This window comes from Cervus elaphus, chromosome 4 (assembly GCF_910594005.1).
Source record: "Cervus elaphus chromosome 4, mCerEla1.1, whole genome shotgun sequence".
NCBI classification, from domain to species: Eukaryota; Metazoa; Chordata; class Mammalia; order Artiodactyla; family Cervidae; genus Cervus; species Cervus elaphus.
Window position 1 is genome coordinate 49,620,430 of NC_057818.1, and position 27,681 is coordinate 49,648,110.

Below are 27,681 nucleotides of genomic sequence, written 5' to 3' on the forward strand. Positions count from 1 at the left end.
TTTAATTTCTCCTTACAAGTTTAACTCCTTTGGAGAAGCTGGGCCTTGAATAGGATCCTCTGTGCCCCTCCTGCTCTCCTGACAGATATGCAGTTGAGGTACGTGGCCTGGGTTACAGCTTGAGGGAAAAGTAAAGAATTAACACTAAATGGCTTCAGAAATTTGGGGAAAAGGATGGAAAATGAACAGCCCATGACCACAAAATAAAGCCTCTATAATCTCCCCACCCACACTTCCTACAGGTAGACGACCATTCAAGTTTTGGGCAATTCCCACCTTCTTTGCACTCAGAATACGTATCAAGGACAGAGGAACCACCCAGTAGGGTCCCCTGGAGCAGGGATGAGGGGGCAAGGGGAAAGTTGGATGCCTGAGTTCTGTGAATGTCTCTGGCTCTTCCTACCATCTCACTGGGACACAGATGTGTTTGGTAGGATCAGTTCCCACTTTTCTCTTGAAGTCTCTGTTTAGACCCCTCTCCCTCTGGGGAGTCTTCCCCGCTACCCCAAGTTGGGAAGTAACCCTTTCCTATGCTGCCCTTGCACCATGCACATGCTCTGCTTGGGACTTCTTACATTTGCCTCCTCCAGACTGGACTCCCTCGTAGTCAGGGACTGTAGCTTGATCACAATTCAAGTCTCAGCACCCACACGTGGCAGACAGTCAGTTCATGTTCCTTAGATAAATGTATGAATGTCACCATATAGTTGGGAGTGAGATGGTAAGAAGGTATAAGGAAAAATAGTTGAGGAATCAGGTCCTTGAAGAGACGGGTGATTCCTCTGTAGGTAAGCATGGCAGGTTGAGCAGAGAAATCAATTCTTCCTCCCTCCTGGCACCTCACAAAAACAAAAGTAGGTTATAAATTCATGTGGACACAGAAGGAGGGAGGAGGTGGCAATGAAACAATTTTGAAAAGAGGCAGAGATCCCCTTGTTGATGTAGCAGATCTGAGGAAATGTGAACCTGAACTAATGGGAAGTCCAGAAACAGACTACATTTTCAGAATCCAGAGGGGCCAGGTTCTGAAGGTGAGGGCAGGAAACAGGAGGATTGCCTGAAAGGCTATATAAAAACCAAAATTGATACACTGAGTGTGCAGGAAACAAATGAGCTGTTGTTACTCCAGGCCTGGCTGAAGACCTCAGATTTACTTTGCAAAGGCTGGGCCAGCAGTTTCTGGGCTGGTGTACCTCGGGCAAGGATGAGACAGGGGCCATGCTGAAGATGAGATTAATTAAGTGCCCTGGGCAGGCACCTGAAGGATTCCTTCTGAGGAAACCAAGCAGCATGATCAAGAGGAAAGTGTATTGTTAAGACACCTGAAGTCTTCACTGTTCATATTCAGTAGCAGCTAATATCAAAACTGATGAGTTTACAAAAGCATATAATTTAGAAATAATGAAAGTAAATTTCAAAAGAAACAAAAGGATGAGAGGTCCTTGCCTCCTGGAAGTAGACAGGGAAATACAAGGTAAGTGTCCCATGGGAATGCTTTTTTTTCTAATACACTTTGTATTCAATATATACTTGACCTTTTTTTTTTTTTTGGCTGTGCCACACAGTATGTAGGATCTTAGTTCCCTAACCAGGGATCAAACCCCTGCCCCTGCTTTGGAAATGTGGTATGTTAACCACTGGACCACCAGGGAAGTCCTACACTTGAATTAGATTTGTTATTTAGTTGCTAAGTCGTGTCCAACTCTTGGGACCCCATGGAGTGCAGCCCACCAGGCTCCTCTGTCCAAGGGATTTCCCAGGCAAGAATACTGGAGTGGGTTGCCATTTCCTCCTCCAAGGGATCTTTCCTACCCAGGGATCAAACCTCACTTCAGCAGTTTCCTTCCTTTACTCTCCCTCCTTCAAGAGTACTTGTAAAATCCATTCTTTTTTTTTTTTTGGTATGGCTTTGTTAACTACCTAATTTAAAGGCAGGAATGATCCCTGGGTCCTGTCACAAAGGGACAAAACACATTGTAAACATCAGTGATAAAGGGCAAAGAGACTGGGAAAAAAACAAAGCCATGTACCCCAGAAATGACAGCGGACTAGTGTGAAGCTCTAATTGGTAAAAAGTAGTAGCCACTCACATTAGCTGGAAGAGGGGATATATGGTATATTTTGAAGGTTGCCCAGCAAGCTTGTTGTCTGTGCTTAGACAAAATTATAGAGTGGCCTCCCATCATTATGGTCTGAGTGATCCTGATGCTGATGTTCTGAGACTGCTTATGTCCAACAGGATAATGTGGCTCAGCTGTGAGCAGTAGGCTATCTTTCAATACCACTGAGGCCTACCTGTAAGTGTCAAGCCAGTTCCTGGATGTCAGGGACTGCTTTTTTCTGTTCTCAGCTACATGCTACTGCATTAAGAAGGAAAAAGTAAGGCCAGTTTGCGGAACAGCCCAGACAACATGAACACACTGGAAGTGGAGTCTTGAAAGCAAATGTTTTCCTACTAAGGGAAACAGATCCCTTTTCTCTGTCTGCTCTGCAAAGACAAGAGAAAGAAAAAAAACAAATATATGTAAACTGTTTTGTTTTTAATTGTTTTAATTATAATAATACACATAAAGAAGCCCAAAATATAAATGTATAATGTAACAACTTATTATAAATAGTACACTTGTGTGACTATCATGCAAGGACCAGGTGGTAGGTTTCCACTGAAAAAGAAATTCCTATGAAACTGCCCAGGAGCATTAATGATCCATTTTGTGAATACCTCTGCAATTCCTACAATGGAGAGTATACCCTGGCTTGATAGAGCCAACAGTTTAGACAAATGTTGATCATTTCCCCAGGTTTCACATATATTTTTTTTTTTTTTTATTACTATTATTTGGCTGCATCAGGTCTTAGTTGCAGCACTCGAGATCTTCGCTGCCTCATGCGGGATCTTTCGTTTTGGTACACGGACTCTAGTTGTGGTGCACAGGCTTAGTTGCTCCACAGCACAAAGGCTCTAAGTTCCCTGACCAGGGATCGAACCCACATCCCGCACTGCAAGATGGATTCTTAACCACTGGGCCACCTGGGAAGTCCCTCATGTATTCCTTAGTAACATTTCCTTTGAGTACAACCAGGATCAGTAAGCATAGCTCAGATGAGACTACAGTATATGTACTGCTAAGTTGTTAAAAAGGACTTGATTGATCAAAAATGACTGTACCAATGCAGCAACATGACAAACATCCCCACTGTCTGCCCAGACCAGAAGCCATGTCATGATGCCACAGATCACACCACAGCCATCCCAGATGACTTAAACAGTCTTCCATGTCAGCCTCATGGGGAAAAGAGGAGGAGGATGATGTATAAGAAGAAAGAGCCTGAAACAGATGGTGCTCAACATCCCAAAGACTGCATCTTCTTTTTTCCTTTACTTATCCTCACAAATTATCCCAAAACATGACTTGGACATTTTGCCTGTTAAGGTATACGTACTGTCATGTCATAGGATAGGAGGCTCCAGTGGAACGCTCAGAACAGTGACTACTCCTGCTGAAGCAGGGATATATCAGGCCAGGCAGATGCTGACCCCAGAGTCCTGCAAGGGAGAGCAGGGTTCTCTCCAGAAGTAAGCCTGGTGCCCTCAGTGGTCCAGCACCTACTAATTTTTGTATCAATCTGAGACAGGCCTGGGACTCTCTGCTTCAGTACTGCAATGTTGCACCTAGACACACCTCTCCTTGAACTACAAAATACAAAGAAAGTATATGGGACTACAAATAACTGTTTGCATACACAGGCAAATTCTGGACCAAAAGATAAAAAAAAAAAAAAAACCAACCCCCCAAACCCCAAATGCCATTTCTGAAGAGCTGGAAGCAAAAGCAGGGTTACTGCACATGCCTCCCTGCATTCACCACCACCAGAGGGTGGGCAAACCACCTAAGCTACCCCTCCAGTCTGACCCCTGGACACACCCCTACCCTCACCCCATATAAGGAACGAGCTCACACCCACCCCTTGGGGAGCAAACAAGGGAACCTGTTATGCTCCCTACTGCAGCCGGCAGGAGTCCCAGTAAAGCCTTGTGTGAATTGCCTGTCTGGCCTTTAGTCAATTTCTATTGATTGGGGAAGGCCAAGAACCATATAGATAATTGTGAGTTCAAACTATTACATCTAGTTTCAACCTGCCATCCCAAGGTTCATCTCCTTTTCCATGTCTGAGGTTCCCCGCTGATAGGGAGATGCCTGGCTGCTCCCATTGCATTTGATATATTTACTTATTTGATCAGAATCCCAGCCCCAGTGTCTCAAACCACTCCCTGCATGACCACCCTCCTCATCCTGCTCAGGCTCCAAGCCCATCTTACAGCTTTAGGACTGAATTGCTCAGAAAGGGGAGAGGAAGTACAGAATGTGTTATCATCTGACTAATTCTATGGCACACTGCCTTCCCAAGCATAAAGTGAAATATTTTTTTCAGTCCAAGATTCTCAAAAGTATCTGCCACAGACCCATAACATCACAGAAGAGTGGAAAGAATTCCTTCATAATAAAAAAAATTACTATGGTTTCCATTTTTCTCTATGAAAAAATTCACTCAATTCTATGTGTGTGTTAGTCACAGAGTTGGGTCCGACTCTTTGCGACCCCATGGTAGCCAGCCAGGCTCCTCTGTCTATGGGAGTTCTCCTGGCAAGAATATTGGAGTGGGTTGCCATGCCCTTCTCCAGGGGATCTGCCTGACTCAGGGATCCAACCCGGGTCTCCTGCACTGCAGGCGGATGCTTTACCTTCTGAGCTACTAGAGGAGACCATTCATTCTATACAGACAGGCAAAACTGTTTGACAGATAAATGACAAATCTTCAGCTCAAGTCGTGAAACACAGCTGATGCTGCAAGAAGATGCAACGTATTCTTTTTTATAACAGATCTGTGGCTCATATGATCACACACGTGTACCAGTCACAAGGCCACTGGCACCCGTGATGTACCACACACAGACACTCAAGATTCACAGACCTACCTCCACACAGCCTGACTTGCACCCGCCGCTCAACCACTCCCGTCACACTGCAACCCGCATACCCACCCCATCACACACACACATCACCCCCGTCACACTCCTGCACAGCCACGGTCTCCACCGCGGCTCTCACCTCACTGCTCAGTCACGAATCACACTCCAGGCCGTGGACTCCTTCCAGTTAGGTGCTGCTTCAGCACACGCCGTCTGGCACCCAAAGAATTACACACACGCAGAAACACAACTCATTCTCAGCCGAAGGCGTAGTCGGTCCCGCAACCCTCCCAGCGGCAAACACACATACACACGTACACACGCTCACGAGGCCGGGTACATAGGGACACACGCCTGTGAACCACGCGCCGGGACTACCTCGAGGGAAGGATCTGACAGAATCCGCCTCGCACGCGCTCGGCCTCAGGGCGGCACCACGGACGCACTAGGCTGTCAAGACTCTGGACTCCATTGTCTGGAGGTCCGCCGAGGCTCGCACAGCCGGGACTGCTCCCGGCTGAGTTCTTCAGCTCACCGCGAGAGTACGCGGGTACCACAGTCCGGGACGAGAGCCGCCCTGTCCGAGCGTGCGGGCGCCTGCGCACTCAGAGCCCAAGCCCACCGGCTACCGGCCGTGGACTACATTTCCCAGAAGGCCCTCCCCCCAGAAGGCCCAAGGGGAGGGCCTTCTGGGAAACTTCACCCAGAGGGCTTCACGGAGCCGTCCTTTCCGGGTTGCGCAGCCCTCTCATGTGAGCCACCGCGGGTAAGCTTCACCCAGAGGGCTTCACCGAGCAGTCCTTTCCGGGTTGCGCAGCCATCTCAAGTGAGCCGCCGCGTGTAAACTTCACCCAGAGGGCTTCACCGAGCCGTCTTTTCCGGGTTGCCCAGCCACCGCATGTGAGTTTGTAGAAGCTGGGGGAGAAGTTGGTGCTAGGTGAGGCGGAGCAGGATTTGTCCGGGGTGGAGATGGAGATGCCGCCCAAAGTGAGGAGCCCAGGGAGGCTTTTCTGCCTGCAGCCTCAGGCCTGTGCGGGCAGGAGGAGAGGAGGAAAGCGAGTGTGTGTGTGTGTGTGTGTGTGTGTGCCGGACAAAGTCAGGCCTGTGCGGGCAGGAGGAGAGGAGGAAAGCGAGTGTGTGTGTGTGAGTGTGTGAGTGTGTGTGTGTGTGTGTGTGTGCCGGACAAAGTCAGGCCTGGGCGGGCAGGAGGAGAGGAGGAAAGTGAGTGTGTGTGTGTGTGTGTGTGTGTGTGTGTGTGTGCCGGACAAAGTCAGGCCTGTGCGGGCAGGAGGAGAGGAGGAAAGCGAGTGTGTGTGTGTGTGTGTGTGTGTGTGTGTGCCGGACAAAGTCAGGCCTGTGCGGGCAGGAGGAGAGGAGGAAAGTGAGTGTGTGTGTGTGTGTGTGTGCCGGACAAAGTCAGGCCTGTGCGGGCAGGAGGAGAGGAGGAAAGCGAGTGTGTGTGTGTGTGGGTGTGTGTGCCAGACAAAGTCAGGCCTGTGCGGGCAGGAGGAGAGGAGGAAAGCGAGTGTGTGTGTGTGTGTGCCGGACAAAGTCAGGCCTGTGCGGGCAGGAGGAGAGGAGGAAAGCGAGTGTGTGTGTGTGTGTGTGTGCAGGAGGAGAGGAGGAAAGCGAGTGTGTGTGTGTGTGTGTGTGTGTGTGCTGGACAAAGTCAGGCCTCCTGTCGATGGGTGCGGTTGTCTGATACTGGTGCTTGCTTCAGTGATGAGTGTGACTGACCCACGCTCTTGCTGCCTTACCCTCCCTCCCCTCAGCCCTGGTGTCTGCACAGAGCTATGTCCTCAAGAGAAAAGCCCAAGATTGAACCCCAAGATTAAGGTTCCCAGCAAGAAGGTACAGTCCTGGGCTTGGAATGGGGCTTTTAGAGCTAAAAGTGTCTCCGAGACAGACTTCTGGGAGGAAATGGTGAGAGGGGTCCTTACTTGGAGACAATGTGGGTGCTGCTGCATTTTTCTGAACCACAGCATCCCCTTACCTCTGATCCTAGGAGCCGGCTATCATGTCAAAGACGGGCTCCCATCTGGTCACAGGCGTGAGGTAGAGCTGATGTGGCCCTGGAGGGGACATTACCCGTCTGGCTGTGCTCTAAGAAAGGCTTGGTGTCTCATGATTTCCTTCTTCCCCAGTCCTGCCAGTCTTTGCAAGAAGGATCCTGAAGAGAAAGGAAAAAATTTTCCCCATCTAAAAGTACAGATCAGGTGAGCTTCTACTTTCTCTTTGTTCATAAATGCATTTTTGTTTTTAGTACATAGAAACATTTGCTTTTCTTTTCCTGAAATGTCAGTGACCTATTCTAGGCCTTCCTTCTCAATAAATGAGGGGCCATGCAGATGGGTCCCCCTCTCATTCACTTTTTGTAATAGTAAATATATATCCTGGAGTCTAAAGTTACAACTTTGCTTAATAAAGCAAATGAGATGAATATTTAAGTGGAATCACATCATTGCTGTCCTGCAGAACCTCAGTTTAAAAGTGAGGCAAGATCAGAGGTGGTCTGATTGGTGTCAGTGACATGGGCATCTGCTTTTTAAGGTGTTTAGGAGCAGGAACGTGATTGGAAATCATGGAAATCTGTGTCATCATGCGTAAGATTTTTTCCAGGGAATTGATGGGTTCAGATTTGCTTATAAAGAGTTTGTCAAAAGAAAAAAAATGTGCATAAAGTAAAGTAAGATTCATTGTGATGAACAATAATACTCAAATTTTAAATTTTATATGAATAGCATTTACTATTATTGGGATTCATAGATATTTTACAAGTGTTATATCCAAAGTGATATTTCAGTTGATTATTCAGTGGAGAAAGGGGAAACAAACCAAACACTGTCTGTCTGCTTTGCCCACATTTTTTTATTTAGTCTGCAGATGCCCCTCACCTGATATGTTCATTCAGAGGAGAATTTTGTCTGTGAAAAGGTCTTATTGTATTGAAGAATGTTCAAGAGTTGTTAGTCTTTATTAATAATGGTCATACTGATTCCCTTACTATTCCCACACATGTCAAACAGATTTGCTTCCAAGATTTTCAAATATTTTTAATTGGGTATAGATTTGTTGTATACTTAATATTATGGAATTGATACTTATTTTTTTCAAAAGGTTATTCAGTTATATTACATAAGGGACTTGTAAAAAAGAAAGTTAAAATAACCCTGGCATCATGATTAATATTTTGGGGAGGTTTATTTTAGCAAAAAATTTTTTCTGTGAACCTGTATATGTGTGTGTGTATGCATGTGTGTGCAGAATAGAAACTGTTCTAACTGAACATTCAAAGGACACAGATTCCACAACTCTTATTTGAAAAAAGTAATTCTACCAAACCAGAGGTTTCTTATATCTCCATGAATATAGAAAGAAGAGGAACATGTCAGTGAAGCTTCATAAACCTTCCAAGTATTTATACCTCCAAATTTAGCATTATATAAATCAACTATGAATAATTATTATGGCATAATTTATCAAATAAGATAGCCTTTCAGGATTAAACTTTTTTAGGTTGCTTTTGGGACTTTGCTGGTGGTCCAGTGGCTGGGACTCCATGCTCTCAATGCAGGGAGCCCAGGTTCGATCCCTGGTCAGGAAACTAGATCCCACATGCTGCAACTAAGACCCAGAACAGCCTAAATAAATAAATATTTAAAAAATTAAGTTGCTTTAACAGGACACAGTAATAACCTCTCCAGTCCACATATCTTTAAATGCAAACAACATTTTGGAAGACAGGTTTATAATAGTAGAAAACAGAATAAAATGGTAATAACTGTAAATATTAATGTAAATCTTTACATAGGACAGGAGAGTAAGATTGAACCTCTTACTAATATTCTCCATTTAATTCTCTTTATCAACTTTATGTTGAAGAATTGTGTCTCTTCTTTTGTAGTAGCAAGGATGAGGAGAGATGTGCTTACCACTTGAAAGCCTTGCCTCTAAAATATGTAAAATATCATTGTAAAAAAAGTGGGCATGAGAATCAAATTTTACTATAAAAACAGAAAGTAGAAAATAATTTCATAACAATACCATCTAACTTTTATTTAGCAATTACATGTCACTAAATGCTGTCTATGTAATATCCCAATCTTCATGACAACTGTAGGAGATTGGTACTGTTCTTATCCCCAGTTTATCAATAAACTAACTGAGAAGTTGGCAGCTGTCAGATTAGGGCTTACATTCTGAAAATCAACAACAGAGTCTGTGTTATGAATGACATAATCTCTCCCTTAATTTTACATACTTTTTTTTTTTCCGGCTGCACCACTCAGCTTGCAGGATCTTAGTTCCCCCACCAGGTATCGAACCTAGGCCCTGAGCAGTGAAAGCACAGAGCTCTAACCACTGGACAGCCAGAGAATTCTCCATACTTGTTTAATTTGCCTGTATCGTCAGGGATTCATCATGAATATCCTTCTCCAACATAAAATATTGACCAGTATAATCGGTATTAATAGGGGCCTTAGTGTGCCATCAAAACTGACCATAGTTTTATATTTAAAATGGATAACAAACAAGGACCCACTGTATAGCACACAGAACTCTACTCAGTGTTATGTGGCAGCCGGGATGGGAGGGGGTTTGGGAGAGAAGGGATATATGTATATGTATGGCTAAATCCCTTCACCGTTCACCTGAAACTATCATAACATTGTTAATCAGCTGTACCCCAAAACAAAAAGTCCAAAGGGGGGCGAAAACCTGACCATAATTTATTTAACCTGTTGCCTCCTGTAGCTATTTATTTTTCTAACGGTTGGTTATTCTAAGTTGTTATATGATAAACATCTTGTGCATGTATCTTAGTGTGCTAAGAAAAACTGCCTAAAAATGGAGTTTTGGTTGAATAACAGACATAAGGGCTCACAGTATGCCGAGTCTTATGGTAGTTAGAGGAAAACAAGCATTGAGCATAGTCACTATCCTTAAGTTTCTTGTAATACAGCAAATATTATAAAGTCAAAATAGACAGAATAAGCATGAGATTGGAGGTAATAAGGGCTTCCCTGGTGGCTCAGTGGTAAAGAATCTGCCTGCAATGCAGAAGATGCGAGTTCGATCCCTGGGTTGGGAAGATTGCCTGGAGAAGGAAATGGCAATCCACTCCAGTATTCTTGCCGGGGAAATCCCATGAACAGAGGAGCCTGGTGGGCTAAAGTCCATGGGATCGCAAAAGAGTTGGACACGACTGAGCGACTAGACAACAACAACAAGGAGGTAATAAAGCCACTAGAGATACTCAGGTCACATTTCTTGGGAGTTCATAGAAAGGAAATAATATTTCTCTAGCAACCTCTGTCAGCTTTTGGCCAGTTTATTCTGAGTTTAGGGGAACTCTGTGGTGAAAAAATGAAATTTAGGCTGTATGATTCTTACCAGCTCTGTCCAGTAAAACTTGCTGCAGAGATGAATATGTTCTGTATTTACATTCTCTAGTATGGTAGCTACTAGCCACATGAGCCTCTCGAGCACTCGAAATGTGGCTGGTGCAACTGAGGCAGTGAACTTCTAATTTTACTTAAATTTGATTTGATTTAAATAGTCATATGTGGCTATTGTGATAGCACAACTTAATATCTAACAGTTTTGCTTCTAATGATGTTAGATTCAAAGCGAGACTAATGGAACAGATACAGATCAACATCATCAGAAATTTGGGTGGACTGAAGACCCTTTTTTTTCTTTCTTTCTTTAGCTACACCGGGTCTTAGTTGCTACACGTGGGATTTTCCATCTTTGTTGCGGCATGTGGGATCTTTAGTTGCAGAATGTGGGATCTAGTTCAATGACGAGGGATTGAACCCTGGCCCCCTGCATTGGGAGCTCAGGGTCTTAGCCACTGGACCACCAGGGAAGTCCCTGCAGACCCTTCTGCTGGAGTGCCTGGTCTAGCCTCATGCAGGAAGCCCCTGATTTGAATCCAGACTTGTGCAGGTGGTCCCCTGTGGTATAGGGAAGTTTGGCTTCATTTAGGCTCCCTCTTTTCTCTTCTGATTTGTATGTGGGATATCATGGGGATAGAAATACAAAGAAGGCAAAACAGGATCATATTAACTAAGTCATTTTGGGATTCCTTTGAGACACGGCTGGTCTCAGAGTCTCATTCCTCCCCCAGTCCTAGCTTCTCTGGATTCTGTGCTTTTCGAGTGGAGGAACCCCAAAGAGGACTACGAAGTTCTTGCAGTTCTACAACCATGGCCCATGTAAGTTCACATTTCTCCTCCTTGAGATGTGGTTTTTGAATTCATGTGATCACGTTTATTATCCTGAAACTTCCTTCCTGAGACAGCACTATTGCTCAGGTTGCCCTCAATCACTCTGATCTCAGTGAAGGATGGAGCCACACATCTTAGTGGCCTTCTTCTTTGCCCCTTGTTTCTCTCTCCACTGTTCACCTATTTCATCACCTCTCCAAGGATTCAGTCTCTCTAAGGACCATTGGTGGAGCAGTGGTGGGTGAAGTTGCTTGAGGGAAGTCCTTGAACTTCTCTCATTAGAGTCATGATTCCATGACACAGAGATGATGATCCATTAGACTCCACAGACCTGAGTGTTTCAGGTTGATAAGATGGAATTTAGTGTTGATTTTTTTGCACATGATGAGATCTCATATTCTAAGAGGTTTATAGGACTAGATTGGAGTGTGATTGAGGCCTGCATGTTGGAATCTCAAGGGTCTGTGCAAGGGGTCCCCAGAGGGATAAATAACAGGACAGAAGTCAGTTTTGTGCTTGAGGAGGGAATGAGGAGGGTCTCTAGTGACATCAGTGTCATTGTGGATCATCCTGCATCAGCATCCTTCAGCTTAGGATCCAAACAAGTGTTCCTGAGGGATGGTGGTGGTGGTGGTAGCAGGTGGGACGACCCTCCCAGATCCCTAATGGGGGGGACGAAGAAAGGCTAAAGGGACTAGGCTTTAGAAAGAAATGCTAGGGCTTCCCTTGTAGCTCAGCTGGTAAAGAATCCACCTGCAATGTGGGAGACCTAGGTTTGATCCCTGGGTTGGGAAGATCCCCTGGAAAAGGGAAAGGCTACCCACTCCAGTATTTTGGCCTGGAGAATTCTATGGTATAGCCCATGGGATCACAAAGAGTCAGACATGACTGAGCAACTTTCACTTTTCACTTTCAAAGGGACTGGGGGAGACCTTAGACATTTTGTCCAACCTAAATGCCTAAAAGTGACAGAAGGATTAGTCCAATATATCTACAAGATGGATGAATAGCCAGCCAGTAAATAAAATAATTTGTCATCTGTTATGACAAGGGAAAATGCTTATGATATTATCTTGCATAATAATGAACCTGAGTATTGATTAAATCAAATGTCTGCCGCTGTGCTGTGCTCAGTCATGATTGACTCTTTGCAACCCTATGGACTGTAGCGTACCAGGTTCCTCTGTCCATGGGATTTTCCAGGGAAAAATACTGCCAGTAGGTTGCCATTGCCTCCTCCAGAGGATCTTCCTGACCCAGGGATCAAACTCTGGGCATGTGGATTCGTTACCAACTGCGCCAAATCAAATGTCAGTAAAGTCCTATTTTCTTAGAGATTTTGGAGTATTTGGGGGAAAAACAATTCATTACTTATTTTTCTTTTAGTTTTTTGAAAGGAAAACAACATAACTCACATTTATTTACAACTTAAACTATTTGCATGATAGGCAGTGTGCTTATTTATATGATTTTGTTTCACTGGAAAACTTTATTCACTCATTACATGATATACAGGACATTCTATTTGTAACAACTGTACTCTTCAAAAGTATATAGGCACTCCATTTTACAAATTACTGATTTTCTTTTTCTTCCATACATGTTACGGGCTTGATACCAGATTAACTACTTGTTATAGTGCCTCTTTCCTACAATGCAGTTTTCCCCTTTTGAAAATACAGTTAAAACATTGTTTATAATACATGGGTCTGTCATTTCAGATGTCCTTGTCATTCAGGGATGTGGCCATAGACCTCTCCCAGGAAGAGTGGGAGTGCATGAACCCTGTTCAGAGGGCCTTGTACAGGGATGTGATGTTGGAGAACTACAGCAACCTGGTCTCATTGGGTAAGGATATCTGCACAAATAATTGACAGTCTGCCTTCTGGAATACCAGTTTTCTCCACTGTTGAATTTCAGAGCTCTGTTTTAAGACACCAGCTGAATGGCTTTCCCCTATTTTGAAAGAATGGTTTGAGTATTATTGAGTTGGAAACGGGCATTTGGTTAAGTGCCATCTTCTCTATCCTTCAGTGACCTTCACTCTTTCCTCTGGTCCTTCCTACAGTTGCCTGTTATTCTACATTATTTCTAGGTTTGAGTCCTGTAGTATGTTCAGAGAAGTCAGGTGTCATATATGTGCATACTCAGAATTCCTGAGAATTAGCTAGTCTTAGAGTTTTGTGTTTTCTTGATCATCAGAGGAGCCTCTACAGTTTATGTAGTGATAGATGGATTAACAGTATTCATTTACTTTTTTTTTTCCATTGTGCCACTTAGCATGCAAGGTCTTAGTTCCCCATCCAGGGATCAAACACACACCCCATGCAGTGAAAGCACAGAGCCCTAACCACTGGATCATCAGGGAAGTCCCCAGTAATATTCATTTAAAATTGAAGTAAACTCATCCCATCCTAGAAGAGACATATTCTCTCTAACCTACTTTGTGGTTGAAAATTCTAGTCTGTGAATCTTACATTTTCTATTGAAAGAATTCTGAGAGGGAAAAAAAATAAAAAATAAATAAAAAAAATAAAGAATTATGAGGAAGAACTTGGAAGTATTTTTGAAGACAGTATTTTTCTTTTGGGCTTCCCAGGTGACTCGGTGGTAGAGAATCCTTCTGCCGCTTCAGGAGACATGGGTTTGATCCCTAATGGGGAAGATCCCCTTGAGAAAGAAATGGCAAGCCACTCTAATATTCCTGACTGGAAAATCCCATGGACAGAGGAGCCTGATGGGCTATAGTCCATGGGGTCACAAAAGAGTCAGACATGACTTAATAACTAAACAGTAACAAGAAATTTTTCTTTTACTAAAATAAGAACAACAACAAAAATAATACTGCATGCTAGGCATCCTTGCAAGCTCTTATATATATTAATTCATTTAATTCTCACAAGAGTCCTCTAAGGTAATAATAGCCCCGTTTACACTGATAAAAGCATAACACATGGAAGGAGTAAGTGCTGGCGAGTGACTGAGTATTTGAACCCAGACCACAGGGGTTCAGAGTCTGTGTCCTCAATGCCTTTCTGTACTGCCTTTAAATGCAGAACAGACCTTCTCCCTTCCCTATTTGGCCTCTTTAGTCCTATGACCATGAATCCATCAAATGTTAATATTCTTCAGTGGCCTTTTCCATTTTATCAAATGCTCTTTTGACCTATAGGACTTCCCAGGTGATGTAGTGCTAAAGAATCCACCTGCTGGTACAGGAGGCATAAGAAATGTGGATTTGATCCGTGGGTCGGGAAGATCCCCTGGAGTAGGAAATGGCAACCCACTCTGGTATTCTTGCCTAGAAAATTCCATGGACAGAGGAGCCTGGGGGCTACAGTCCATAGAGTTGCAAAAAGTCAGACAGGATTGAGCACACGCATGCACATACACATACATACACACACAAACACACACACACACACACATTTTGACCTAGAGTTTAATATAGATGTAACCAAGTCTAAATTAAGTCATTTTGAATTTTGCTTGTTGTAAGTCATGTGGCATTTCTTTCTTGTGAGCAGGATGTTCCACTCCTAAGCCAGACATGATTACTTTATTGGAGCAAGAGAAAGAGCCCTGGATGATAATGAGAGAAGGAACAGGAAGTTGGTTCACAGGTGAGTGATGCCAGATCAGCCAAGGTGGATGCCATCACACCCTCTGGGTCAGGGAGACACATGGCCCTGAGATGAAGGCTCCTTTCAAAGGCCCAAGGCCTGTGGGGAAAAGGCCTGATTTCTGGGAAAACATTAAAAGCCCCTCAACATGAGCTCCCAAAAGCACTTCATCTTTACCCTCATTTGTCATGCTCCTTATTTCACTTCTCTTCTATTTCCCTCCCATTTCAAAGAGGGAACTGCCTTCTCTTTTCCCCATTGACAATCATTTTATCTATGTTTCCAAGTCCTCTTCTATATTTATACTTCTATTCTTTTCTCCACTGCATAAAATTATTTTATACATATTTCCAACTTACTTGAAAGCAAGACTGTGCCCAAGTTTAAGTACTGTTGATATAGATTCCTACATGTTGTAGTAAAGAAGATGACCTGTACAGAGAAGCAGGGCAATATGGTGGTGATATGTTTTTATCTGTGGTAATTTGGCTGAATTTTATTCTAAGAGATTAAAGAGAAACCTTTGGGAAAAAAATTATGTACAGATTCTTAAAGTGATTTGCATCAGAATCATCTAATGAAAAAGATTAAAAACAAAGACATTCGGAATTTGTTTCCTATAGATCTTCATTCCTTTTGTTTCTGTTGTTGCCCAAAAAGCAGTATACGTAAGGAACTCCCCTACATCCATCCTAAGTAGGGGGGCCACTGACTTCATTTGTTCATCTAATCACTCATTTTACCCTCTTTTAGCACCACATCATTTTCTGAAGCCTTTTGCCTTCTTTCAAATTGCATTACAGCAACTTGGAGTTCTCTAAATCAGGATCCAGCAGACAAACAACTGACCATCTGCTTTTGAATGGCTCACAGGCTAAAACCAGTTTTTACATTTTTAGTGGTTGAAAAAAATCAGAAGAATGTTTTGTGAAACATAAAAATTTTACAAAATTCAAGTTTCTGTGTCCATACACCATATGTGGTATTACAACATAGGTACACTTATTCAGTTATATACTGTCTAGGCTCCCTTCGAGCTTATAACAGCTGAGCTGGGTAATTGTCACAAAGACCGTATGTCCTATAAAGGCTAAAATTTTTACTATCTGGCTCTTTACAGAAAAAGTTTGCCGACCTCTGCTCTAAAACTCAACTTCTAATCTGTGTTATTCTTAGTTTGTCTTTTATTTTGACTATAAGATGCAATCCCTTATTCTACCCCCAACATAGAAAAATCACATCACAGCATTTGTTTCCTTTTTTTCCCTCCAGATTTGGAGTCTAAGTATTTCACCAAAAAGTTATTTCCAGAAAAGGATATTTGTGGACCACATTTGTTTCAGTTGCAGACAGTGGATGAAAGTCAAACTTATATCCACGAGGACACCATTTTCAGAAATGATTTGCAGTGTAAACATGAGTTTGAGAGACAAGAAGCACATCAAATGAGATATGCTAGTCAAATGATAATCCAAAACTGTGTAGCTCTTCCTCTACATGAGAAAATTCATGCCATAGAGAAATCATATGAATGTAAGGAATGTAGGAAGGCTTTTAGGCAACAGTCACACCTTACTCAACATCTAAGAATTCATACTGGTGAGAGACCCTATAAATGCAAGGAATGTGAGAAAGCCTTTTGTCGTGTGGGAGACCTTAGAGTACATCAGAGAACTCATGCTGGGAAGAGACCCCATGAATGTAACAATTGTGGGAAGACTTTTAGGCTTCATTATCACCTTACTGAACATCAGAGAATACATTCTGGTATGAAACCCTATGCGTGCAAAGAATGTGGAAAGGCCTTTAGTCGTGTTCGAGACCTTAGAGTACATCAGACAGTTCATGCTGGGGAGAGACCCTATGAATGTAAGGAATGTGGGAAGGCCTTCACGCTTCACTCTCAGCTTACCGAACATCAAAGAATTCATACTGGTGAGAGGCCTTATGAGTGTAAAATTTGTGGAAAGACCTTTAAGGTACAACAACACCTTACTCAACATCAGAAAACTCATACTGGTGACAAACCCTATAAATGTAGTGCCTGTGGGAGGGCCTTCAGTCATGGCTCACACCTTGCTCAACATCAGAAAACTCACACTGGTGACAGATCCTACGCCTGTAAAGACTGTGGTAAGTCCTTCAGTTCTCGTGCAGATCTTGCTCGACATCACAGAATTCATACTTGTGAAAGACCCTATGAATGCAAGGAATGTGGGAAGGCCTTCGGTAGACGCTGTCATCTTACTCGACATCACAAAATTCATACTTGTGAAAAACCCTATGAATGCAAGGAATGTGGGAAGGCCTTTATTCGTAGCAGTCAACTTACTTCACACCAGCGAATTCACACCAGTGAGAACACCTACGAGTGCAAAGAATGTGGAAAGATTTTCAGTCGTCGCTACAGTCTTACTCAACATTATACAATTCACACCGGTGAAAAACCCTATGTATGTAAAGAATGTGGAAAGGCCTTTCGCCTTCAAACAGAACGAACTCTGCATAACAGAATTCATACCGGTGAAAAGCCCTTTAAATGTCAGGAATGTGGGAAAGCCTTTGTCCGTAGGCATTATCTTACTCAACATGAGAGAACTCATACTGGTGAGAAACCTTATGTATGTGACAAATGTGGGAAGACCTTTAGTCGGCGCTGTTATCTTACTCAACATCACAGAATCCACACCGGGGAGAAACCCTACATATGCGACAAATGTGGGGAGGCTTTTAGTTGTAGTTATCAACTTACCTTTCATCGAAGAATTCACACTGGTGAGAGTCCATACAAATGTAAGGAATGTGGAAAGGTCTATAGTCGCCGGTATCATCTTACTCATCATTTTAGACTTCATACTGGTGAGAAACCTTATGGGTGTAAAGTATGTGGGTGTACCTTCCGTCTTCGATCAGGACTTACTCGACATTACACAATTCATACAGGTGAAAAACCGTATGAATGTAAAGAATGTGGGAAAGCCTTTGGTGTCAAGTCAGAACTTAAACGACATCACAGAATTCATACTGGTGAGAGACCCTATAAATGTAAACAATGTGGGAAGGCTTTTGTTCGTCGTGATCAACTCACTGTACATCAGAGAAATCACATTAATTAGGAATCCCTATGCATAATGTAAAGAGGATATTGATTGGTTGCTAAGTTGTGTCTGACTCTTTGTGACCCCATGGACTAGCCTACCAGGCTCCTCTGTCCATGGGATTTCTCAGGTAAGAATACTGGAGTGGGTTGCCATTTCCTCTCCAGGGGATCTTCCTGACCCATGATTCCTGCATTGCAGGTGGATTCTTTACCATCTGAGCTACTGGGGAAGCCCCTACCGAGGATACAGTGACCTTTAGAAAATGCTTTTTATAACAACAGAGAATTCATAATTAAGAAAAATTTTACTTGTTAGGGAACATGTGGTAATCCCCTTTGCTTCATGCTTAAAAGTTAACAGAAATAGTTTTATACTACATATGTTGATTGAAAGCTGAGAAAGCATCACCCAGTCTTGGTTAACTTTAGAGAATGATACTGCTGCAGTGCATCTGAAACCAAGATGAAGGATGCCACCTCCCCACAAAAATTGTTGACCAGTACTTTTAAAAGGCACAGTGAAATTGGATTACCAGATAAATAAAACTGAAAGAAAAACAAATATACAAAATGGAAGCCCCCAATTTATTTTACTACTACTTAAAAAATATTTATTTTTTAAATTTAGAAGTTGTGCTGGGTCTTCATTGTTGCATGAGGGCTTTCTCTAGTTGTAGCAAGAGGGGGCTACTCTTTCTAGTTTTGGTGCATGGGCTTCTCATTGCAGTGACTTCTCTTCTTACAGAGCATGGGCTCTAAAGCACAGGCTCAGTAGTTGTGGCACATAGGCTTAGTTATCCCTCAACAGGTGGAATCTTCCTGGACCAGGATTGAACCCATGTACCCTGCATTGGCCCATGGATTCTTAACCGCTAAACCACCAGGGAAGTTCCCCCAATTTTTTGTTATTGGATTTAACAGACATAAATTGGCCCTGTCCTCTTTCTGTGAATAACTCTATAAATATTTGCTCTCAGTGTCTCTACCTTAACTCATTGCAGACCAGAAGCAAACAACCTGTGGACCAGCATCAGTACACAGACCACACTTTATGCAGCATTACAACAGAAAATAATTCTGTTAATGTGACAGATGTGGGAGAAGACTTTAGCCATGGTAGATTTTTACTAGAGTTCTCATAATTCCACCGCTGCCTGTGTGGTATTGGCAAAGCACTCTTCCCCTCTGTGCCTCAGTTTTAAAGTGGTGATTATAGTACCTACCTAATAATACTTTTCTAAGGATGAAATGTTAATTTTAAAAGACCTTTAGGAGAGAATGTGTTCAATGATTACTACTTTCAGTGATATTAGTAAATTCATGTGAGAGGAAGACCCTGTGAATATAAGAAATTTTAAAAAACTGTCCACTATCTTTCATTTTGTTTACTTAAATAATTAATTATGGATAAAGTCTAGTAAAATAAACTTTCACCTCTAAAATTAAGAAGTCATTTCCAAAAACTAATGTGAAAAAGAAATCTCTAGAGTTGATAAATGTGGAGATTATGAGAGAAGGCTTTTGAAGAATCTGGGAGTGCTGTAATGCTTTTTCTTTTATAAGCCATAAAGCAGACATGTTACTGTCTGCTTTTTCTGCTCCAAATTCATGATAAATTAGAAACTAACAATGAAAAGACCACTGTCTATTTGGAAAAAGAAAAATGCAATGAATAATATAATGGCCTCTCTAGAATCAATGGTTGTTAATATGTTCTCTGATTTGCTTTGTATAATTTTGACGTTTTTTACTGTAGTATCTGAGTATAAATATAGACGTTAGATTACATGGGGCTTCCCTGGTGGCTCAGACCATAAAGAAACTTCCTGCTGCAATGCAGGAGATCCAGATTCGATCTATGGGTTGGGAAGATCCCTTGGAGAAGGGAATTGGAACCCACTCCAGTATTCTTGCCGGGAGAATTCCATGGACAGAGGATCCTGGCAGGTCACAGTCCACGTGGTCGTAAAGAGGCAAACATGACTGAGCGAATAAGCATGCATGCATAGCCGTCATAACATTTCACCTCTATTTATCATGCAACTCCTAAGAAAAAAGACTGCCTCCTACTCAACCACTATGTAACTTCACACTGAAGGACATTAACAATAGTACCATATCTGTAATATTGCACATAGATAACCAGTGCCTTAACATATCTAAAATAATGTCTCTGGGAATAGTAGTATTTAATGGTACTGGGGAAATGTTCTGAGGTCACTTATGAATGTCTAAATAATAAATCCCTTCTAAGGAAAAAATGCTCAGTATCAATCAAAGGACTTGAGAGGCCTACAATAAAATTTGCTTTTTATCCTATTGTTTCTTAACCTTTACTAAGGAAGTCTCATTCACAACACCTAATATCTTCAGGATGTGAACCCACACTGAAAATGCTGCCATAACTGAAGAAGAGTGACCCTCAAGATGGACAGTCCAGATCCATGGCAAGTGCTTACCTATGTTGAGAAAGGAAATGCATGGAGTGTTTCTCTGTTACTCATATCTTCCTCTGCAGTCAACTGCTTGTGCTTTAAATGTAGGGCTGATACTTTCTACAAAAGTAAACACTTATCTTTATATGAATATATCATGATGTATTTAAACCTCTTATTTTTTAATGTTCAGGTTTAACAGTTTTTCAGTTTCAGATATATCCTTGTCTGTGACTACTGGTTTGTGTGAACTGGAATTTCTTTAATTGTACTCATGGAAAAGTAGAACTGCTCATACATTATATATTCTTTCAGTTATGTTAGATATTGCTAAATTGATCATAGGTTAAATACACTTCCAATTCTACTAGATATGGCCAAGTTGTTCTCTTAGACTCCTATTGAATTGAGTTTTCCTACAGCTTCATATTAGGTATAAGTTTTACTAAATATTTTGATAAATTTCAATTTCAGTTGAGCATTTTTCAAATGTGGTTCTAGGCCAATCATTATTTCTTTACTTTGAATTTCCTGTTCTTAAACTTTCTCCATTATTGTTGTTCTGTTGTTTGTTTTCTAATAGGCCTGAATGGTATTCTGGATACTTCATTTGCAATTATTGTCTCCTATCTTAAATATAGCAGTAGTTATCTATCTACTGAACACTCATTCTATTTTTATGAGACAGATTTCTAAGTTATAAATTGCATAATCTGTATAACAATAAATTTTATTTTCTAATATTTATACTTATTACTTTATTTACTTTTCTTCTTTTGATAGACTCTTCAGAACAACGTTGAATATTATGGTAATAGCAGTCATCAATTTCTCTGAATTTAGAAATATCCCAGTATTTAATCATTTACTATAATGTTCACTCTATTTGGAGATAAATTCTTCTTGTTGCCTCTAAATAATTTCCTTCAATATTTGTAGGGGACCAGAGAATCCCTACTTTGTTTGCTAGTGAACTGCTGAATTTTGTCCAAGACCATTTTGTTATCTACTGATAAAATCTTATGTTTTTCATCTTAAATTTATTGATGTATTGATTTGTTACTATTTGTTTCTTGGTGTAAGTTTACTGGTGCCTTGATTTGTTTTTAATTAAAATTAAATTTTAAACAATTCTTGTAATATACTGTGATTTTTGTCATAGGGCTGAAGTTCATTTGGTAATATATTTAGAGTTTTTCCATCTATAATCATATGTGAGGCAGTATTATAGTTTTCTTTTTCTTTGATAAGATTTTAGATTTGTAATTATCTTTCTTTAAAAACTATAAACAATCTGTCTATAAAATATAATGAATTTTAATATATTGACTATATATTTGATATCCTTGCCATAAATTCAGTTAGATCTAGAAGGTTTTTTTTTTTTTTAAATAAATTCAGTTCAGTTCAGTCACTCAGTTGTGTCCAACTCTTCATGACCCCATGGACTGCAGCACACCAGGCCTCCCTGTCCATCACCAACTCCCGGAGCCTACTCAAACTCATGTCTATGGTGTCGGTGATGCCATCCAACCTCTCATCCTCTGTCGTCCCCTTCTCCTCCCGCCTTCAGTCTTTCCCAGCATCAGGGTCTTTTCCAGTGACTCAGTTCTTCGTATCAGGTGGCCAAACTACTGGAGTTTCAGCTTCAGCATCAGTCCTTCCAATGAATATTCAGGACTGATTTCTTTTAGGATTGACTGGTTGGATCTCCTTGCAGTCCAGGGGACTCTCAAGAGTCTTCTCCAACACCACAGTTCTAAAGCATCAATTCTTCGGCCCTCAGCTTTCTTTATAGTCCAGCTCTCACATCCATACATGACTACTGGAAAAACCATAGTCTTGACTAGACAGACCTTTGTTGGTAAAGTAATGTCTCTGCTTTTTAATATGCTTTCTAGGTTGGTCATAGCTTTTCTTCCAAGGAGCAAGAGTCTTTTAATTTCATGGCTGTAGTCACCATCTGCTGTGATTTTGGAGCCCAAGAAAATAAAGTCTGTCACTGTTTCCATTGTTTCCCCATCTATTTGCCATGAAGTGATGGGACTGGATGCCATGATCTTAGTTTTCTGAATGTTGAGCTTTAAGCCAACTTTTTCACTCTCCTCTTTCACTTTCATCAAGAGGCTCTTTAGTTCTTCTTCAATTTCTGCCATGAGGGTGTTGTCATCTGCATATCTGAGGTTATTGATATTTCTCCCGGCAATCTTGATTCCAGCTTGTGCTTCCTCCAACCCAGCATTTTGCATGATGTCCTCTGCATATAAGTTAAATAAGCAGGGTGATGATATATAGCCTTGATGTACTCCTTTCCCGATTTGGAACCAGTCTCTTGTTCCATGTCCAGTTCTAACTGTTGCTTCTTGACCTGCATACAAATTTCTCAGAAGGCAGCTAAGGTGGTCTGGTATTCCCATCTCTTTCAGAATTTTCCAGTTTGTTGTGATCCACACAGTCAAAGGCTTTGGCATGGTGAATAAAGCAAAAGGAGACGTTTTTCTGGAACTTCCTTGCTTTTTCGATGATCCAGCAGATGTTGGCAATTTGACCTCTGGTTCCTCTGCCTTTCCTAAATCCAGCTTGGACATCTGGAAGTTCACAATTCACATACTGTTGAAGCTTGGCTTGGAGAATTTTGAGCATTACTTTGCTAGAGTGTGAGATGAGTGCAATTGTACAGTAGTTTGAACATTCTTTGGCATTGCCTTTCTTTGGGATTGGAATGAAAATGGACCTTTTCCAGTCCTGTGGCCACTGCTGAGTTTTCTACTGGCATATTGAGTGCAGCACTTTCACAGCATCATCTTTTATGATTTGAAATAGTTCAACTGGAATTTCATCACCTCCACTAGCTTTGTTCATAGTATTCTTCCTAAGGCCCACTTGATTTCACATTCCAGGATGTCTGGCTCTAGGTGAGTGATCACACCATCATGGTTATCTGGATCATGAAGACATTTTTTGTATAGTTCTGTGTATTCTTGCCACCTCTTCTTAATATCTTCTGCTTTTGTTAGGTCCATACCATTTCTGTCCTTCATTGTGCTCATCTTTGCATGAAATGTTCCCTTGGTATCTCTAATTTTCTTTTTTTTTTTTTTTCATTTATTTTTATTAGTTGAAAGCTAATTACTTTACAATATTGTAGTGGTTTTTGCCATACATTGACATGAATCAGCCATGGATTTACGTGTGTTCCCCATCCTGATCCCCCCTCCCGCCTACCTCCCAGTATCTCTAATTTTCTTGAAGCGATCTCTAGTCTTTCCCATTCTATTGTTTTCCTTTATTTGCACTGATCACTGGGGAAGGCTTTCTTATCTCTCCTTGCTATTCTTTGGAACCCTACATTCAAATGGGTATATCTTTCCTTTTCTCCTTTGCCTTTTGCTTCTCTTCTTTTCTCAGCTATCTGTAAGGCCTTGTCAGACAACCATTTTCCCTTTTTGCATTTCTTTTTCTTGGGGATGATCTTGATCACTGCCTCCTATACAGTGTCACGAACCTCCATCCATAGTCCTTCGGGCACTCTGTCTATCAGATCTAATCCCTTGAATCTATTTGTCACTTCCACTGAATAATCACAAGGGATTTGATTTAGGTCATACCTGAATGGTCTAGTGGTTTTCCCTATTTCCTTTGATTTAAGTATGAATTTGGCAATAAGGAGTTCATGATCTGAGCCACAGTCAGCTCCTGGTCTTGTTTTTGCTTACTGTATAGAGCTTCTCTATCTTTGGCTGCAAAGAATATAATCAATCTGATTTCAGTATTGACTATCTGGTGATGTCCATGTGTAGAGTCTTCTCTTGTGAGGTTAAAAGAGGGTATTTGCTATGACCAGCGTGTTCTCTTAGCAAAACTCTGTTAGCCTTTGACCTGTTTCATTTTGTGCTCCAAGGCCAAATTTACCTGTAACTCCAAGTATCTCTTGACTTCTGACTTTTGCATTCCAGTCCCCTATAATGAAGAGAACATCTTTTTTGGGTGTTTGTTCTAGAAGGTCTTGTAGGTCTTCATAAAACTGTTCAACTTCAGCTTCTTCAGCATTACTGGTTGGGGCATAGACATGCATTACTGTGATACTGAATGGTTTGCCTTGGAAACGACACAGATCATTCTGTCATTTTTGAGATTGCATCCAAGTACTGCATTTTGGATTCTTTTGTTGACTATGAGCTACTGCATTTCTTCTAAGGGATTCTTGCCCACAGTAGTAGATATAATGGTTGTCTGAGTTAAATTCACCCATTGCAGTCCATTTTAGTTCACCGATTTCTAAAATGTTGATGTTCACTCTTACCATCTCCTGTTTGACCACTTGCAATTTGCCTTGATTCATGGACCTAACATTCCAGGTTCCTATGTAATATTGCTCTTTACAGCATTGGACTTTACTTCCATCACCCGTCACATCCACAACTAGGTGTTGTTTTTGCTTTGGCTGTGTCTCTTCATTCTTTTTGGAGTTATTTCTCTACTCTTTTCCAGTAGCATATTGGGCACCTACTGAGCTGGGGAGTTCATCTTTCAGTGTCATACCTTTTTGCCTTTTTATACTGTTCATGGGGCTCTCAAGGCAAGAATACTGAAGTGGTTTGCCATTCCCTTCTCCAGTGGACCACATTTTGTCAGAACTCTCTGCCATGACCTGTCCATCTTGGATGGCCCTACATGGCATGGCTCATAGTTTCATTGAGCTAGACAAGGCTGTGGTCCATGTGATCAGTTTGGTTAGTTTTTGTGATTGTGGTTTTCATTCTGTCTGCCCTCTGATGGATAAGTTACTTAGAGTTTTCTATAACACAGTTGAGACAGGTATGAAGTTCATTTTTCATTTTCATTTCCCTTTATGTCCTTCACTTGCCTTATTGCACAGGTTAGGAAGATGACAAAAACAGAAAGATATCCCATGTTCTTGGATCAAAAGAATAAATATTGTTAAAATGACTGTGCTACCCAAGACAATCTACACATTCAGTGTAATCCCAATCAAATTACCAATGGCTTTTTTCACAGAACTGGAACAAAAAAAAATTTTTTTTAATTTGTATGGAAACACAAAAAACCTTGATTAGTCAAAGCAATCTTGAGACAAAAAAAACAGAGCTGGGGGAATCAGGTTCTCTGACTTCAGACTATACTACAAAGCTACAGTAATCAAGACAGTATGATACTGGCACAAAAATAGAAATATCAATCAATGGAATGGGAGAGAAAGCCCAGAGATAAACCCATGCGTCTATGGTCACCTAAATAACAAAGGAGGCAAGAATATATTGGAATATGTTAATATAATGGAGAAAAGAAGCCTCTTCAGTAAGTGGTGCTGGGAAAACTGGATGGCTATATGTAAAAGAATGAAATTAGAATGCCATCTAACACCATACACAAAAATAAACTCAGAATGGGTCAAAAACCTAAATGTAAGACTGGACACTATAAAACTCTTGGAGGAAAACATAGGGAAAACACTCTGACATAAACAACAGCAAGATCTTTTCTGATCCACCTCTTAGGATAATGAAAATGAAAACAAAAATAAGTAAACAGGACCTAATTAAACTTAAAAACTTTTGCACAGCAAAGGAAACCATAAACAAGATAAAAAGACAACCCTCAAAATGGTAGAAAATATTTGCAAATGAAGCAATGGATAAAGGATTAATCTCCAAAATATACAGAAGATCATGGAATTCAATATCAAAAAAACAACCCAATCAAAAAATGGGTGGAAGACCTAAATAGACATCTCTCCAAAGAAGACATACAGATGGCCAAGAGGCATGTGAAAAGATGCTCAGCATCACAAATTATTAGAGAAATGCAAATCGAAACTACAATGAGATATCACCTCATACCAATTGGAATGACCATCATCAAAAAAACCTACAAACAATAAATGCTGGAGAGGGTGTGGAGAAAAGGGAACCCTCTTGCACTGTTGGTGGGAATGCAAACTGAGACAGCTACTGTGGAGAACAGTGTGGAGGTTCCTTAAAAAACTAAAAATAGAACTACCATATGACCCAGCAGTCCCACTTCTGGGCACATACCCTGGGAAAACCATAATTCAAAAGGGCACATGTACCACAATATTCATTGAAGAACTGTTTACAGTGGCCAAGACGGCCAAGACATGGAAACGACATAAATGTCCAATGACAGATGAATGGATAAAGAAGATGTGGTACGTCTATATACACAATGGAATATTACTCAGCCATAAAAGGGAACGAAACTGGGTTATTTGTAGAAATGTGGATGAACCTCGAGTCCATCATACAGAAAGAAGTAAGTCAGAAAGAGAAAAAAATATGTATTAATGCATATATGCAGAATACAGAAAAAAGTGGTACAGATGAACCTATTTGCAGGGCAGGAATAGAGACACAAATGTAGAGAACAGACTTGTGGACACAGCGGGCAAAGGGGAAGGTGTGATGAACTGAGAGAATAGCTTTGACATATACATACGATCATGTGTAAAACAGATGGCTAGCGGGAAGAGGAGCTTGTTGCTCTGTGATGACCTAGAGGGGTGTGAAGGACAGGAGAGGTGGGAGGGAGACGCAAAAGGGAGGCGATGTATGTATACTTATAGCTGATTGATTTGGTTTTACAGCAGAAACGAACACAACATTGTAAAGCAACTATCCTCCAATTTAATTAATTAATTTTAAAAAGAAGGAGGTCTGGTAATTAGGACTCTGCACTTCCGTAGCAAACGGGCGCGGGTTTGATCTCTAGCCGGGGAAGTGAGATCCCACATGCCCCTCAGGGTGCCCTCCTGCAAAAAAAAAATTTTTTTTTAAATCACACCTTTTGAAGTTGCAAGAGCTGGTGAGGACAGGCTGCTGCTGCCTCTAGCGGTGGGCCGAGGTTACTGTGGCGGGGGGGCGGTGGGAGGGGGCGTGGACGGCCATCAGGGCATGAAAGCTAGATGTGAAGTAGGAAGGCGTGAAGAAGACAAAGTGGAACCTGGCTCGGGTCTCACAACCTCCAAGTTCTACGACGCGAGTGACCTGAGGAAGCCGGCACCCTGCCGTGGACAGCACACACAGCGGGCCTAGCGCTCGGCGGGGCTGAAGGCGAGCGCCTGCAGGAGCCAGCAGGGAGCACCCAGGGGAACAGCCACGTGGCCACTGCCCTTCAGAACATACGCCCTGCTTCTCTTCTGGCTTCTAAATACGGCACAAACGTGCCCTGGACCAAGCCTAACAGGAAACCATCAGGAAGGGAGCTCTGGGGACCATGGTCAAACTTAGCTAAATTGATGTGGTATAAAACCAAGCACGACTGGGACTCCCCTTGGTGG

At 41.7% G+C, this 27,681-nt stretch overlaps 1 protein-coding gene and 1 long non-coding RNA gene across 5 annotated transcripts; one reads left to right on the forward strand and one right to left on the reverse strand.

The window, feature by feature from the left end:
• Window positions 1-42: 42 nt before the first annotated feature.
• Window positions 43-5,536, reverse strand: LOC122692013. Of its 2 annotated transcripts, XR_006340557.1 has the most exons (4): window positions 5,351-5,536; window positions 2,296-2,488; window positions 576-676; window positions 43-118 (listed from the first exon to the last, which is right to left on the reverse strand). It is a non-coding gene; the product is annotated as an uncharacterized LOC122692013 (long non-coding RNA). The 2 variants fall into 2 exon arrangements; XR_006340558.1 differs by lacking the exon at window positions 2,296-2,488.
• Window positions 5,537-5,687: 151 nt separating this feature from the next.
• On the forward strand, window positions 5,688-18,326 carry LOC122692014 (zinc finger protein 546-like). 3 transcript variants are annotated; one of them, XM_043899159.1, is made up of 8 exons: window positions 5,688-5,872; window positions 6,745-6,823; window positions 6,978-7,027; window positions 7,117-7,188; window positions 11,106-11,193; window positions 12,927-13,053; window positions 14,733-14,828; window positions 16,101-18,326. In XM_043899159.1, exons 3-8 carry the CDS (start codon window positions 6,990-6,992, stop codon window positions 17,942-17,944), a joined length of 2,265 nt encoding a protein of 754 aa, XP_043755094.1. In that variant the 5' UTR covers window positions 5,688-5,872; window positions 6,745-6,823; window positions 6,978-6,989; the 3' UTR covers window positions 17,945-18,326. The 3 variants fall into 3 exon arrangements, with proteins under 3 accessions (XP_043755094.1, XP_043755095.1, XP_043755096.1); XM_043899160.1 differs by lacking the exon at window positions 16,101-18,326 and adding an exon at window positions 15,582-16,091 and having other exon boundaries at window positions 5,690-5,872; XM_043899161.1 differs by lacking the exon at window positions 16,101-18,326 and adding an exon at window positions 15,632-16,090 and having other exon boundaries at window positions 5,690-5,872.
• Window positions 18,327-27,681: the final 9,355 nt, after the last annotated feature.

Excerpts from the sequence above, each read along its gene's own strand:
- LOC122692014 (XM_043899159.1), top strand. The coding sequence starts at position 6,990 with ATGTCAAAGACGGGCTCCCATCTGGTCACAGGCGTGAG. Across the intron at positions 7,189-11,105 it reads CATCTAAAAGTACAGATCAG|TCCTAGCTTCTCTGGATTCT; the intron begins GTGAGCTTCTAC and ends TTCCTCCCCCAG. Across the intron at positions 14,829-16,100 it reads AACAGGAAGTTGGTTCACAG|ATTTGGAGTCTAAGTATTTC; the intron begins GTGAGTGATGCC and ends TTTTCCCTCCAG.